General features: G+C 45.2%; 1 protein-coding gene across 2 annotated transcripts in view; it reads right to left on the bottom strand.

Moving 5' to 3' along the window:
- PLXNC1 (plexin C1) overlaps nt 1-17,283 on the bottom strand; it is a 160,477-nt gene that overhangs the window by 112,598 nt on the left and 30,596 nt on the right. For both annotated transcript variants that reach the window (XM_030939504.1, XM_010383921.2), the window contains exons 3-4: nt 14,380-14,514; nt 9,434-9,534 (exon numbers count right to left, since the gene is read on the bottom strand). In XM_030939504.1, the coding sequence (XP_030795364.1) occupies nt 9,434-9,534; nt 14,380-14,514 (236 nt within the window). The remainder of the gene's footprint in view (nt 1-9,433; nt 9,535-14,379; nt 14,515-17,283) is intronic.

Raw genomic sequence — 17,283 nt, 5'->3', positions numbered from 1 at the left:
GCTGTTAGGCCGAGCAAGAAATGATCTCTTTCATAATCTCATGCGTGGAACAGCCGAACAACAGCTGAAGACCTAAAAACAGCCACCAGGGGCTGCTTGAAGGTCTTCCAACTGTCAACATGGAAGAAACATGTAGAAAAATATGGAGTGAATGTGAAATTTGTAAAGATAATTGAAGGGCACATACAGATACCTTATAAGCAGCATGCCTGGGGCCTTGCCTCCACCCATGTGTACCCTGTGCCGGGTGGAGCACGAAGGGATGGCAGGGTGAATGCAAGTGTGCTCTTTCCTGTAGGGCCCATTTTCTGAAGAGGAGCCAGCCCTGATTCCATCGTGGCACTAAAACCAGAGCAAGTGGGGTCCCATGCATGCACTGGGAGACGTACTACCTCTCCCAATGGGGAGGTACATGAAATCGGAGAATAGCCACCAGGTAGCTGAATCAGGAAGAGACGTGACATAAACTCACTCTTTACAAAACACACCAGAGGAAAGCGACCCAGGAAGGGTGGGGTGGGAAGCCGGGAGAGCCTTGGATTAACATGGTTCATCTTCCACATTGCCAGCGGGATAATCTTTTTAAAACACAAATATGGCGCTGGAAGGCCTCCGCTTAAAACCCTGTCATGAGTTCCCAGCACCCGCTAGTAAGGTCCACCCTGAGAGCCCACCCAGCACTTCCATCCACTTCCTTCCTTCTAGAGTCAGTGCACAGAACTCCGTCTGCCAGTCTCTTCACAGACCTCTTACTGCGCTAGTTCTTCTGCCTGAAATGCCTCCTGACCACTCTTACCCTGGTGAAGGTCTACCCAGGCTTCAAGGCCCAATTTTAAGGCCACCTCCTCGTTGAAGCCTTTCCCAACCTCAGGGACAAGTAATGACTGCCTCCTTAGGCTTCCACGTAATGACTGCCTCCTTAGGCTTCCACCAATGACAGTTGACACAACTTCATTGCCTACCAGGAGCCAGGCACTGGGCCTACGATGATGTACATTGTGTGATTTAATTCTCTCAGCAAACCTCTGAGGCAGGTACTATTATTATTATGATTTTTGAGACAAGGTCTCGTTCTGTCACCCAGGCTGGAGTGCAGTGGTACAATCACAGCTCACTGAAGCCTCAGCCTCCTATGTTCAAACGATCCTCCCACCTCAGCCTCCCGAGTAGCTGGGACCACAGGTGCACGCCACCACACCCAGCTAATTTTTGTATTTTTTGTAGAGATAGGGTTTCACCATGTTGCCCAGGCTGGTCTTGAACTCCTGGGTTCAAGCAATCCACTCACCTCATCCTCCCAAAGTGCCTGTAATCCCAGCACTTTTTGCAATACCTGGCCAATTATAAATGCCACTTTATAGAAGAGGAGAAGTGGCAGAGATAAGACACTGGCAGGTCATACAAAGCCCAGATTCTATCCAAAGCAAAATGCATTTGGGACCTGATATGGTTTGGATTTGTGTCCCCACCCAAATCTCATGTTCAATTGTAATCCTCAATGTTGGAGGTGGGGCCTGGGGAAAGGTGATTGGATCGTGGGGGTGGATCCTTCATGAATGGTTTAGCACCATCTCCTCAGTGCTGTTTTAATGATGGTAAGTGAGTTCTCTTAAGATCTGGTTGTTTAAAAGTGTGTGGCACCTCCTCCATCCCCCTTTCCTCCTGCTTCAGCCATATAAGACATGCCCTGCTTTCCCTTCACCTTCTGCCATGATTGTAAGTTTCCTGAGGCCTCCTCAGAAGCTGAGCAGATGCCAGCATCATGCTTCCTGTACAGCCAGCAGAACCATGAGCTAACTAACCTCCTTCCTTTATAAATTACCCAGTCTCAAGTATTTCCTTATAGAAGTACAAAAACAGACTAACACAGGACCTTTCCTCTGTCCTCATAGGTTGTCCTGTCCATGTTGCCAGTGTGGAAGTCAGCCCCCTGCATTTCCCATGCAGCCCAAACAGGCCACTCCTTCTATACTCCCTACTCAGTAACCGATACCTCTGTCCATCTGGTCACCCCAGCCAGATGCCTGCACTCCTTCCTCTGTAATCTCAACACCAGCTTCAGTGTGATAACTCACCCCACTGAACACTCCGAGACTCAGCGCTGGTGTTTCTCAGAAGCCCTCCCACATTTGACTCAGGTACCCATCTTCTGGGGTCTAACGTGGCGCCTAGCCCAGTGCCTGGGACAGAGGAGGAATTAAGTGTACATGTGGGTATCACTTGTTTGTTTTCTTCATGAAGACTGAGATCAAAGGAGAAAGGATACATCTTCCAGAAAAACAGTGGCCACCTTGAGATTTTATTTTTCATTTTATGGCCCTATTTTTAGTGTGTCAGACTCAAAGGGGAATCCAATTAATCACTAAGCCCTGTCAATTCTATCTTCCAAATAGCTCTCTAATCCACCCACTTCCTTCCCTCACCACTACTATCACTCTAATTCAGTTCCTGGTCTCTTGCTGGTTTATAGCCACCTGCTAACTGATCTGCCAGCTCTTCTCAGTCCCCTCCGGTCCACCTTGCACCCCAGAGTTCTCGTTCTAAAACACTCATCTGATCTGGTCACACTTTTAATTAAAGCCCTGCAATGGCTCCCAAAGGTCCTTCCAACAAAATTCAAATTCTTTAATGTGACTTGCAGGACCTTCCCTTCATCTGCCTCTGCCTATCTTGACACCCTCATCTCCCAGCACCCCCCAGCTCTCCTGTATCCTCGTCCACACTGAGCTTCAGGCCAAGCTCGCCTGGCCTTTGTACAGCCTGATCCCTACACCAGCTTCCCCTGCCTCATCTTTACCTAGCTGATATCCCCCTACCCTTCAGGTTCAGATTAGACATCCCTTCCTCCAGGAAGCCTTCCTTGACCTGTTAAGTTTGGGTTAGGTATTTCCTATGTGCCCCCATGAAACCCTACAGTTCCCCCATGCTAGCCCTTATGACACTCTATTCATTCATCTCCTTTACTTATTGATGAGAGTGGATTATTGTTCCCAATTCTTCAATCCATCCTGTACTAGAATGACACACTCACACTACCTTTTTACCAGGTCACTTTGCAGAATCTTCCACTAGAGTAGGTGGAATGTATTTCCCTACTCCATGGATATTGGGCTTGGCCATGCAGCTTGCTTTATCAATGGAATATTGGTCAGCATGATGTGAGCCAGGGCTTAGAATATGTTGTCTAGTTTAGCTTGGTCTCTCATGCTACTTCTATCTGCCTTAAGAAGAGCATGTACAGAATGAAAAACATGGGAAACAGACCTGAACTCAATCTTCAGCTTGACATTGACCCCACCCTTCTTCCCATAGCTGGCAGGCTGACCCATGAGCAAGAAAAACAAATGTAAATAAATGTTTGCTCTTTTAGACCACTAAGGATTTGGGGGTTGTTTGTTATACAGCATTACTAGAGCAGAAACCTAGCTGATACACATTATATCCCTCATTAGACTGCAAGCTCTATACGGACAAGAAAAAACTGTACCCGGAGCACTGAGCATAGGACTTAGCACACTGTTGTGCTTAAAAAATATTTGTGATTGGATGTAGGATTGAATGAATGAATGTTGGCCACTGATAAGTCTGCCTTCCCAGCTAGCATGCAAGTTCCTTAAAGCCAAGAATGGCATCCGATTTATCTCAATACCACCTAGCTATCTTATGCCCCAGATTAGGCTGTCATTAGGTGTTCAATAAATATTTGTTGAAATTAAATAATTTTGGATTTTATGGGCTGGCTTGGGAGTCAATCCTTAATTTATGACATTGTTTCTATGGGAAAATGCATTCTGCATGCCAAACAAACTTGCAAATGAACTTTTGGAACCTCACCCGTTCATTGGCTCAGGATTGCCAGTTTTGTGGAAATTCGTAACTGAACACATGTGCTATGCTTTGCAATATGGGAGAAACTGAGAAACTCTTTCCAAACCCAAGATATTCAGCCTGCAAAAATTCACTTTCCACCCACACAGAAAAATTCAGCACAGGTTGGATCTGAGGTTCCAACAATAAAATACTAGACTTTTTAGAGTTCATTGTTTATCTAATTGCTTTTTATCTGCTTACACTGGATGCCTGTTCTTTTTTTTTTTTTTTTTTTGAGACAGAGTCTCACTCTGTCACTCAGGCTGGATCTTGGCTCACTGCAACCTCCGCCTCCTGGGTTCAAGTGATTCTCCTGCCTCAGCCTCCTGTGTTGCTGAGATTAACAGGCATGCACCACCACACCTGGCTAATTTTTGTATTTTTAGTAGAGACGGGGTTTCACCATGCTGGTCAGGCTGGTCTCAAACTCCTGATCTCAGGTGATCCACCTGCCTTAGCCCCCCAACGTGTTGGGATTACAGGTGTGAGCCACCGTGCCCGGCCTGGATGCCTATTCTTAACATCTGATCAGAAGGAAGTGAAGATAGTTTTCTTGCCTCTCCCTACCATTCCACTTTCTAGACATGCATGCAAGAAAACTCAACCTTCTCAACAGAGCAAATAAATCATTTTTCTAAATAAATCCGTGACATTTAAAATAAACACAGTGGGATGCTCTACCGTCGTAAGAAAACATCCCCCTTTAGAATTCCTAATTTTGAATGGTACGGGGAGCTTCACATGAGTCACAGATCTGAGACTTAGTTTCATTTCATTGCAGGCCACAACCCAGGCTGTCTGAAACCAAGTGATCTGACATGGCTGTGAAGCGCCATCGCTCCATGACTTCAGAATGTCTTATAAGACTTAAAGCACAAGTCTCAACCTGCCATTGGTAGAGTTGACCAATCACTTAGTCTATCTCATTCATTTAACTTATGCTTTTTTGAGCACATTTCAATAAAGAGAGGTAGAGAAGTAAAGTCATTCCTAATAGCAATGGGTCATGAAGAAAATAAAAAAGTAATGTCACTGTGAGTAAGTGGAGGATATTGAAGACTGGGTAGGCAGGTGCAGAGAGATGAGTGCTCTAGGACCAGATAGTCAAGAAAGAGTCTGCCATAGAAAGATGTGGGGAAGAATGCACTAGACTGAGGAAAGAGCACATGCAAAGGCCCCAGGGCAGGAACATGCTTAGTATAGTCTTAAATCAGGATGTCTGGGATTGAGTAAACAAAGGAGAGAATGGCATGAGAGGTCAGAGAAGTGGTGGAAGGCCAGATCATGGAAAGCCTGGTATGCAGGTCCTGGCAGCAAGAGAGTCAGACTGAGTTCTAAGATGGAAAGCCAGGGGAGGGTATTAAGCTGGGGAGTGACATAATCTGATTTGGATTTGAAATGAATCACTTTTCTTGGAGAGCACTGGGATAGGGGTGAGGGAGCAAGAGCAGAAGTAGGCTTTTGGCTGTGCATGGTGGCCCACGTCTCTAATCCTAACACTTTGGGAGGCCCAGGAAGGAGGATTGCTTGAGCTCAGGAGTTCAAGACCAGCCTGGGCAACATGGTGAAACCCTGTCTCTACAAAATACAAAAAAAAAAAAAAAAAAAAAATGGGCGTGGTGGTGCATACCTGTGGTCCCAACTACTTGGGAGACTGCAGTGGAAGGATCACCTGAGCCTGGGGAGGTCTAGGTTGTAGTGAGCTGTGATTGCACCACTGCACTCCAGCCTGGGTGACAGGATGAGACCCTGTCTCAAAACAAACAAACAAACAGAAGACTATAACTCACAGCCAGTTATCAACAGAAGCCCCCATGTCTTCAACCTCTTCTCGGATTGTTCCTTTCACCTTCTCAATATTACTGAAACCAGCTCTCCCTCGAGGTCACAGCTTCCCCAGGCCCCTCTCAAGGTCTGGCTGCTTCCTCTCCCTCATCTAGGTGTCCTACTTGTGTCTTGCAGCCTCTTCTGGAAGATCCTTCTTCTCTCTTTCCAACACTTCCTCCCCAGCTTCGAAGCCCATGCTGTCAGCTCAAACCACCCCAGGTCCCTCCTCATTGTGATCATTACAGACCACTCCAGCCCTGGCCACTTCCCTTCATTCCTTGAATATGTAGCTCCTCAATCTCTTGGTGACCATGATTTCCACACAGATGACGGAGCCATTTAGTACTCTGGTAACCACCTCAGTTCCTTGACCCCTCTCTGCCAATGATCTTGACAATCATATGGCAGACCCTGTCATTGCCAATAACGTCACCCGTCCATGACCTCAATATCAAGCCCCCACAGTCCAATAATTCCCCTTTCCAATTCCCTAGTTCCAACAATTTTTTTTTTTTTGAAACAGGGTCTCACTTTGTCATCCAAGCTGGAAAGTAGAGATATCATCTCAGCTCACTGCAACTTCTGCCTCAGGGACTCAAGCAAGCCTCCCACCTTAACCTCCCGAGTAGCTGGGACCACAAGCACATACCACCATACCCAGCTAATGTTTGTATTTTTGTAGAGATGGGGTCTTTGCCGTGTTGCCCAGGCTGGTCTCAAACTCTTGGCCTCAAGTGATCCACCCACTTTGGCCTCCCAAAAAGCTGGGATTACAGGTGTGAGTCACCGCGCCTGCCCCTAACAATCTTTAAAGTCAACCTCAACTTCCAACATAGACCCTGCCACCTTTTCATGTCCCTACCCCCATCAGATCCTTACTTCCCTCCTTAGAGCCCAAGTGCCATCATTATATGAATCAACATCCATGTCAATATCATCATCCATTCTTTACATCCTCCCTCAGCACCCTGGACACTCTCTCCCTTCTTGATATATTTTCTGGCAAAGCCCCCAAATTGGCTAGAGCTAACTTTTCTGAGTCTACAGCTATACCACCAGAGCTGAACGCAGCTTGAGAAAGACAAAACCATGCTTACGGCTCTCACTTTAAACACAAGACCACCAACCTCAAGTGGGCCCTAATGCTGCCTGGCAACTGTTCTATATTTCTCTACTCTGTTCTCTCTCCCAGTCTTCCAGTCCACTTCTTCTCTCTCTTTTCTCCTCAAACCTCCAGTGCTTCCTCTCCAACCTCACTCTCAATGGCCTTAGGCCACTGAAAATAATGTGAGCAATAGGAGAAGACAAAACACAGGCCTCTGCCGCCTCCCCACGCTCAGGCCCAGATTCCCTACCTTCCCTCCTATCACTGAGGGTGAGGAGCCAGTGCTCCTGTCTGAGGCTGGCCTCCCTGCTGACACACCAAGTCATATTGTCTTCCACCTGCTGAAAGACAACAGTCCACAACCCTTCTCTCTCCTGTATCATCCATTTCTCCTTCTCTTCTGGAATTTTCCCAACAGCGCAGACATGCACTGTTATTTCATGCATCTTAAAAAGACAAAACAGGATGGGTGCGGTGGCGCACGCCTGTAATCCTAGCACTTTGGGAGGCTGAGGAGGGCAGATCACCTGAGGTCAGGAGTTCGAGACCAGCCTGGCCAACATGGTGAAACCCCCATCTCTACTAAAAATACAAAAATTAGTTGGGTGTGGTGGCACATGCCAGTAATCCCAGCTACTCGGGAGGCTGAGGCAGGAGAATCAGCTTGAACCTGGGAGGTGGAGGTTGCAGTCAGCTGAGATCATGCCACTGCACTCCAGCCTGGGAGACACAGCCAGAGTTCATCTCAAAAAAAAAAAAAGAAAAAGAAAAAAAGAAAAAAAGAAAAAATTCTTTGGACTCTACTTACTCTTCCAGTGTCTGCTTCATTTTTTCAGCTGTCTTTCTCAGTAAAGCTTCTCTAAGCTGTCCCTGCTTAAGGTCTTATTTTCCCATTGTCTCTAGTGGATTTAGCGCCACTCCTAACAATGGCATTCCCAGCAGTCACCCATTGTCACCTGCTAAGTGCAATGGATCCATTCTTTTCTTCTCCTGCTTGACCTCTCAGCTGAATCTGACCCAGTGGATCGCTTCCTCCTCCTTTCTTTCCTTGGCTTCCAGGAGACCACCCTCTCCAGTTTTTCCTTTTCCCCTTCAGACTGCTCCCTCCTTATTTCTTGTTCTGTTTCCCCTCCTTCTCCCCAACCCCTAAACACCACAGCCCCTCAATGCTCAGTTCTCAAACTTCTCTCCTCAATCAACACTCACTCCTTCGTCTGGTCTTATGGTTTCTCTAAGTACCATCTAAAATCTACCAACTCCCAAATTCATATCACCAGCTTGGACATCTCCCACAGGCTCTAGAGCTGAGCTTGTTAATAGGTTAGCTGCTAGCTCCATGTGGCTATTTAATCACCACCATCGTCGCCGCCATTATCGAATTGACTCCTGTACACAGCTCTACAAATACAGACAGGGGTGCTACATAAATGAATGGATCTAAAAGATTACGGCAAGACTGCTCAGTGAGTGTGCAACAAATAAATCCCATTCGTGATCAGTGAATTATTCATGAGCATTTTTCTGGCCCTTGCTTCGTTTGTCTGCCAGTGACTCTGACGGAAACAGCCCGGTAAGGAAGCGTAGCAAATGGCAGGGGCAATTATTCCTCTTGCTGCAGCTCGAATTGTGCCTTCCCCCATGAACTCTTAATTAATTCCATCCCCATATTTTTGGTTCGTTTCCTAAACCTCTTGCTTGTATTGTATTTCCCCCTCTCCCTTCATTTCTCTTGGCTGCCTCCCCCTTCAGTCCCCAATTCTCTTCCTCCTCCTCTTTCTAGCCCCAAACTGTCCCCCGGTTTAGCCTTCAGCATCTCTCCACCTGCTCTGCTCTTTCTTATCCTTTTCACCTTTAAAAACTGAAAGCACCAAACTGACAGACACTGTTATGGGTTTTTTTTTTTTCTCTCTCTCTCTTTCTCTCTCTCTCTCTCTTTCCTGCCTGAGCTGCAGCGAAGGCTCTCTCCTTCTTTGCTTCTCCAGCAAGAGCCCCAGTACTGGGTTGCCATGGCGACGGCGAATCCAACCAGGCCGGGCCCAGGGACGCTAGGAAACTGCCATGGCGAGGAAGCTGCTCCCAGTAGCCCCTGAGCCTAGATGGGTCGTGAACATCGTCATTTCAGATCAGGCTGGGCAGATTCTGCCCGGAGACTGAGATTGTACATCAGGCCCCCAGCTGCGTGGCGCATTAGGAGACGGCGCCATCAATAACGAGGCTTCTGCGGAGCGAACAGAATACATGCCATGATGGGGATTCAACTGAAAAATTTTCAAACATCTCTATTCTTTTATCTTCTCGGAGGGGGGACCTTTTGCCTCTCTCTTGAGTCTTGGAGAACTCTGGAGAAAGTAAAAGCCAAATCTGCCTGCTCTCGCCCATTCTCCTGAAGGCCGCACACCTGCCCCTCCCGCCCCCAGACTGGGGAGCCCCCCTGGTCCAGTGATTGCATAGCACGGACGTGGCTGGAAACATCTTCGAGAATTCATTACGATTGCACAACGAGATTTTAGTCGAGGAAGAGATCAGCTCCCTCAGGACACTGGAATGGATCGTTAAAGTAGGGCAACAAGTGTTCTGCCGCATGACACTTTTTCGAAAATGCGAGTTGGTGAGAAAGAATTCAGGAGATACCTTTGTAGTGGATGGCACCAACCGCAGTGAGGGTCTGTGGCTGTTAAACACTCCGAACAGGATTTATGTTTATTGCAGTTTGCAACACGAATTCTCCTCACCTAAAAAGAAAGAGGACAGTGGTTCAGACAGAATGATAAGCAACAGCAGGAAAACTACAACACCTTATCTAATGAAAGGCAAAAAAGAGCCTATTTATCAATTTGCACTCAGAACACCTCCATATTGGCACTGGGCAGTGGGTCTCAAGTTCTAGGACATTAAGTCCTTGTATGGAAATCACCTGGGGAGCTTTTCACAGTGCGTATTCCCAGGCCTCTGCCACAGAGACTCACTAAGTCTGGGGGCGGAGCCCAGGAATGTGTATTTTTTTCATTTAAAATATTTTTTTCTTAAAGACACAGGGTCTCACTATGTTGCTCAGGCTGGTTTTGAACTTCTGGGCTCAAGCACTCCTCCCACCTCAGCCTCCCAAAAGTGCTGAGATTGCAGGCATGCACCACTGTGTCTGGCCAGGAATCTGTATTTTAAGAGCTCTCTCAGGTGAGTCTGACATGCAGTTGGGTTTCTGATCTGCTAATGATGTTTTCCATAGGGATCATGGAATCAGGTTGCCTGGTTTTTATATAGAGACAGTCCATGTGTGGCCAATAGCATTTTGGAAATGAGCATTAGGGAACAGCAAAGGCTCTGCCCCAGGAGTGTCAGCAGGAGGTTGGCACTCAATGTGGAAATGAGGAAGACCAGGGACCAGGCCCTCCCACACCCCTGCCAGGGGCAGCGCCGTGACCTCAGCTCCTGACTTGTTTTGCTCACACCCCTCCAGTGGAGTTGAAAATAAAAGAAACAGGGGGAGTAGTCAAATCACTTCCCTGTCCCTAGAGCTGCCTCTTGCTGTTGTCAGGAAACAGCAGCCCACAAAGAGGGCACCCCAGCTGGGCAGGCCCAGACATCTAGGCAGCCAGTCAGAGCCTCCAAGTAGGGTGGTAAGAGGCAGGGAGTAGCTGAGCATCACACAGAGCACCTTCTGCAGGCAAAACCACACAGCAGGTAGTAAGGGAACTTGTGGAACTCATTATGCCAGGAAGTTGTACATGCTATAGTATAAATAACCTCTTTAGCAGGTTAGAGAAATAAAGAGTTGTAGAAGGGAGCTCTCTATTTTCCTCTATTTTGTGAGGAAAACAGGGACTATCCTGAGGTGGATCCTTCAGTTTCAAGTTGACTTCATGGAGGATAACCATGCCCTTCCATTTCATAGTCCCCAACACTGCTGACAGATGCAGCCGGCAGCCCATGATCCTAAGCCAGAATTAACCAGAATGGAGGAAAGTATTTCCTGGTAGTTCACAAATGCCTCTGTAACACTGACAGATTTTAATAGTGTCGTGCAATCTCTCTAACCTTGTTTCCTCATCTGTAAAATGGATCACGACTTCATGGGGTTATTATGAACCATTGTCTGACAGGTACTAAATGTTCAATAAGTATTGGTTACTGCTATTATGTAAGAAAAGGGTTCCATGATCCAGCAAACATGAAACCTTAGACTGAAAAAGTGAAACAGGTTTCCTTAGCACAGGGATTCTGAGAGCCTTTGAATATGCTGAGCCCCACATATACTATTCCCCACATATACTATTCCAGGAGGGGTATAGTAAGTAACAGCTGGTCATGGGACCACTTTTGCTCAGAACATTCTGTGGAATATGGGTCTCCAGAACATTCTCTGAGAACTATTACTCAGTGTATTTAAACACACAAATGTAACTCTGTATAAGAGGGAGGACACTGACCGGGCACGGTGGCTCACACCTGTAATCCCAGCACTTTGGGAGGCTGAGGTGGGCGGATCACTTCAGGCCTGGAGTTCAAGACCAGTCTGGCCAACCCTGTCTCTACTAAAGATACAAAACTTAGCTGGGCATAGTGGTGGGTGCCTGTAATCCCAGCTAGTCGAGAGGCTGAGGCAGGAGAATTGCTTGAACTCAGCAGGTGGAGGTTGCAGTGAGCCGAATCATACCACTGCACTCCAGCCTGGGTGACAGAGTGAGACTCTGTTTCAAAAAAAAAAGAGAGAGGGCCAGGCAAGGTGGCTCATGCCTGTAATCTCAGCACTTTGGGAGGCCAAGGTGGGTGGATCACCTGAGGTCAGGAGTTCGAGACCAGCCTGACCAGTATGGTGAAACCCTGTCTCTATCAAAAAAAAAAAAAAAAAACAAAACAAAAATTAGCTGGGCATGGTAGAGTGTGACTGTAGTTCCAGCTAATAGGGAGGCTGAGACGGGAGAATTGCTCAAACCCGTGGAGGCGGAGGTTGCAGTGAGCTGAGATTGTACCACTGCACTCCAGCCTGGGTGACAGAGCAACACTCCATCTCAAAAAAAAAAAAAAAAAAAAAAAAAAAAAAAAAAAAACCAAAAAGACAGAGAGAGAGAGGGGACACTAAAAATACATTAGACCTGCTCTCTAATTTAATAACAGACCGTAGTGACTATTCCACATAAATGCACACATCTCCATATGATTATTTGTAGCGGCCCTGTATCATACCATTTCATGGATATCCCATAGCTTATTAGTTTGGCTGTTCTTATCTCCCTAACAGCCTAGGAAAGAGCCTTCCTTGGGCTTTGTCTCTTTAGGGGTTATATTTGCTCAGCCAGAGTTCAAATAATAGGATCTCTAGCAGTAATCCTCAGTGAAGAATGCAGGGCTAACCAGCTTTGATGCCCAGTTAAAAACTCTCCCCAGGACTTCAGGCTTTGAATGACCAGAGGCTAGAACTTTTTGCTTTCTAGAAAGTGGGAACCCATCAACTACTGGTGGCTTTTCATAGTGGTTCCCAGCCTAGGGTCCTGAGTTCTGGGGTTCCATTACTATCCATGAAGGAAGTAATGGGGACTTATGAGCTATTTGCAATATTTCAAAAAAATGAATGGAAAAACATGCATGGATTAAGCAAGATATCAAATTTCTTTGCTTTGGGTTGAAATTTTATCAGCTCCATGTGGGAGCGCAGTCAGTACTCCGACCAGCAGTTTTGAGATGCCCTTGATAAATAAACCCTGGGAATGGGAACCGTTACTTAATATGTGCAGTTTGTTGGGTAGACAAAGGTCTTTCAAAGATGGATCCCCAGGGAAGAAACATAATACAAAGTGTCTGAATGGTGAAGCAAATTGGCATAGGAGATTCTACATGGTGAAGGACTGGTTTACAAGCTCTCTGGGAAGATGTGGCCATCTCAATGCGCTCATTTTGATACAACTGACTTTTCAATGTGCAAAGAACAATATCATCTTTATCAGAATACCAGAAACTACAAATTGCTTGGACATCTTATCTGTGACTCAAAAAGCACATGTAGATGGCTGTCATTGCTATTCTCCTTAGAATGACTGAAAGGAAAAGAATGGAAAACCAGGGGTGGGCTGAGAGTATCTGTTACATCCATTATAGAATTATGTACGTCTCAATTACCTTCTTTGCATTTTCCATGTTCAAATGGTCATGGGTCAAAACCACTGAGCCAGGGAATGTCCAGTTTTCACAAATTTTGGATTTCATACCATGTATCACGGGCTTTAGAATCAGGGTTGAGTTTTTGTCTTAGCCCTGCAAAGGCTAACCTATAAATATATACATACATATCTATCTATCTATATATATAGATAGATAGATATTCTTTAACAAGTTATTTAACCTCTCCAAGTCTTAGATTCTTCATATAAAACAAAGGTAACTATCTCATTAAATTAAAAACACACTTCTTTTTCTTCTTGTTCTTCTTTTTCTTTTTTGAGACAGAGTCTCACTCTGTTGCCCAGGCTAGGGTGCAGTGGTGATGTCAGCTCACTACAACCTCCACCTCCTGGTTTCAAGCGATTCTTGTCCTTCAGCCTCCCAAGTAGCTGGGATTATAGGCATGCACCACCACACCCAGTTAATTGTTTGTATTTTTAGTGGAGATGGGTTTTCATCATGTTGCCCAGGGTGGTCTTGAACTTCTGAACTCAGGTGATCTCCGCCTTGGCTTCCCAAAGTGCTAGGATTATAGGTGTGAGCCACCATGCCCAGCCTTTTTTTTTTTCTTTTTTTTTTTTTGTGAGGCGGTGTCTTGCTCTGTCACCCAGGCTAGGGTACAGTGGTTCGATCATGGCTCACTGCAGCCTTAAACTCCAGGCCTCAAGGGATCCTCCTGTCTCAGCCTCCCAAAGTGCTGGGATAACAAGCATGAGCCACTATGTGCAGTCAGTAACACATTTCATTAACACTGTTTTCTACACTTGTGTGTATGTGTATGTACATAATTCTATGCATCTAGACAGAGATCATGCAAAGAACAGTGACTAATACATAGTAGAGACTCACTAACAATTAGTTTCTTTTCTCCTTCCCTTGGTGAAAGTACTTGGTAAAGATGAAGGAAATATAAAAATATATTACTTTTATTTCAGTAAGCAGAAGGAAAAGAAAAGCCAAAACAGCAAGATAAATGAAGAGGGGGAGGGTTAGTACCATATATTTCCTGGTTCATGAATGTGTATGAGACTGTGGCCTGATATTAACCCCAAATTCCAAAGCCAGTCCCATTGGGTATATTCATAAATGCATCTAACCGTTCAGTGACCACACAATAAATGTGTAAATTCAGTTACCTTGCTGATTATGTGCCCATCTGCAAGCACACCCTCCTCTGAAAACCTTGGCACTGGAAATATAGCCAATAATAAAATTGTCTAAATAGATAATATTTCTTGCTTACTTACTGACAGTCAGTAAGGTTTTTAATTCCATGCCTGTGAACCACTGCGGGTCTCCTCGAAGCCTAGGGCACTGCTTAAACTCTGTAGTTCAAAGTAAAAGCTTTGCTACTAGATAATGACATCGATTAAACCATTTTTATTTATAAATCAGAAGCAATAACTAGTATTTCTACCTACCTCTTTCCCAGCTGTTAGATAAATGTAGATATTCTTCACAGGATGAGGAACAAGTTTGTAGAAAACAGGTGTCTCTTCTTTAATTTCATAGATAACCTCTGGACAATTTGAAGTCAAATTCTCACCAAGAATAACCTATTTTTTTTTTTTCAAAAAGAGAAACATGATTTCTATTTAATACTTTTCTTTTCTTTTTTTTTGAGACGGAGTCTCGCTCTGTCACCAGGCTGGAGTGTAGTGGCATGATCTTGGCTCACTGCAACCTCTGCCTCCCAGGTTCAAGCGATTCCACTGCCTCAGCCTCCCGAGTAGCTGGAACTATAGACGCACTTCGCCCGGCTAATTTTTTTAGTAGAGATGGGGTTTCACTATGTTGGCCAGGATGGTCTCAATCTCCTGACCTCGTGATCCACCCGCCTCGGCCTCCCAAAGTGCTCGATAACAGGTGTGAGCCACTGCGCCCAGCCTCTATTCAATACTTTGAATAGCAGGATAGCGAAAATTGTAGCTTAATCATAAAGCTACATCCTTTTTCACTCACTACAAATACCGCCTAAGGTACCATGCTCCTTAATCAACCCTCCCACATCTCAGTCCTCAACAAGGCTGGTAATAACAAGCAGAGTATTTCTTCTCTTGTAAGGGCAAAGGCATAAAAAATGAACAAACAAAAAAAGCCGCTCTTCAGGGCTGGGGTAGTATCCTCATATGTGGAAGCTGCCTGACCACAATTTCTGACCATGTCTGGCCCTATAGGAAGCCACAAGTGACAGCTTCATTAGTGCTGTCTCAAGAGAGACTGGAAATTAAAGGAAGTAGCTCCCACATGTATTTGCACAGGATACTCTGATCGTCACCCCGTTAGAAGTGACCCAGATTAACGTGGCAGATACAGACAAGTAGGTTTGTGTTCACATATAAAATATACGCAAGTGTGACTCAGTGCTCAGTGGTTTTGAAATTGGACACACCTGAGCTTCATCCATCTTCAGTCAACAAACATCTACCAAACACCCATTATGCACCCAGCACTGTTCTGGGTGTTTGAAAAACGGCAGTGAACAAAATGGGGAAGGGAGAGCTCCTGACCTCATAGAACTTAAATTCTTGTGTGTGTGTGGTGGGGTGAGCAACTTAATAAGAAAAAAGCAAATTACAAAATATAGTGGGGTTAGGGGTTAAGAGAATATTATGTTCAGGGTAGGTATCACTGAAAAGGTGGCATTTATTTAGACTTGCAGGAGATGAGTTATTTTCATACTTGAATGAAACATGTTCTTAAAAGCAGCCCTGCCAGTGCAAATAAACTAAAATGGGAGGAGGTCAGAGTGGCTTCAGTGGAGAGAGGTAGAGGAGTGAACAATAAGATAGTAAGATAACAGGGGAAGGATAATCAAGGATCTTGTGGGCCTGTGTAAAAAACCTGCTTTTTACTGTAGATGAGAGAGAGGAGGCCATGGTCATGAGTCGAGGAGCAAGAGGAGATGGTGAGAAGACGGGGTTTGAAGGGTGGGTATGAAGACCCATCAGGAGACTCTAATCCTACAGTGCTAGAGAAGTACAATGGTGGCTTAAGCTTGGGTTTGCATCCTGCCTCCATCCTTTAAGTAGCTGCACTACTTTGAACTAGTAACTTAATCTCCCTGGGCCTCAATTTCCTCATCTCTAAAATGGGGCTAATAGTGCCTTCCTTATTACAGTTTTGTAAGGATTAAATAAGAACTATGAAAGATGCTTAGCACATAATCAATAGTCAATAGATAATAATCTGTTACTAGATTGCAAGTTCCCTTTGGGCAGGGACCATGTCTCCTTTTTTTTTTTTTTTTTTGAGATGGAGTCTTGCTCAGTTGCCCAGACTCGAGTGCAGTGGTGCGATCCTGGTTCACTGCAACCTCTGCCTCCCAGGTTCAAGCCATTATCTTGCCTCAGCCTCCTGAAGAGCTGGGACTACAGACATGCGCCACCATGCCCAGCTAATTTTTGTATTTTTAGTAGAGACGGGGTTTCACCATGTTGGCCAGGCTGGTCTCGAACTCCTGACCTCAGGTGATCCACCGCCTCTGCCTCCCAAAGTTCTGGGATTACATGTGTGAACCACTGTGCCTGGCCTGGGACCACGTCTTAATCACCTTTGTACCTAACCTTTAATCATCTTTGTACCTAACACAATTTGTACCCACTACTTTGAAAAGTGAAGGCGTTCAACATTTTGTCAGTCTGAACACATCCAGATAGATTATCTATATATATCTCCACCACTGTAGATATCAGCTACATTGGAAGCGTGGTTTGAAAAGAAAAATTTGGCACCTGAGATTCTTTTTGGACAAAGTCTACTTCACACATCTACTAATCAATAATATGTCTATACCCACATATCCTGATGGCAGTTAGGTATCTGCTGTTTAGCCAAAGGCTTCTTATCAATTTTGCACACAGAGCAACTTCCTGCATTCATTTTCCCTTTCCAGGGCCTGGGCCTGGGTCTAGCTTTGCCCAGCGACTCAGTGACTTCCTTCTATCATCTCCTTGGGTCAAGCCCAGGTGGATTTTGTGCAAATAGTGGCTCACCTGAAGCCCTTGGACTGCTCACCAAATTCAGCAGCAGCTTTGTAAAAGTCAATCTCACTAACCAAACATATGAAATATGACTTCTTAAAAGCTCTTTTTAAAACAGAAGCAGTTAGGTCCTAAGGGAGGTGGGAAAGGTGTGTGTCTCAAGTCATTTTAAAATGACTTTATAGCTGCACTATCCAATATGACAACCACTAGCCACATAATGGCTATTTAAATTTACATTTACTTAAAAATTTAAATTTAATTAAAAACACTAGCAACATTTCAAGTGTTCACTAGCTACCTGTAGTGACTGGCTACCATATTGGAGAGTGCAGATGTAGA

This window comes from Rhinopithecus roxellana, chromosome 10 (assembly GCF_007565055.1).
Source record: "Rhinopithecus roxellana isolate Shanxi Qingling chromosome 10, ASM756505v1, whole genome shotgun sequence".
NCBI lineage: Eukaryota > Metazoa > Chordata > Mammalia > Primates > Cercopithecidae > Rhinopithecus > Rhinopithecus roxellana.
Note: the sequence above shows the minus strand (reverse complement) of the source record. Positions and strands in the feature narration are given on the sequence as shown.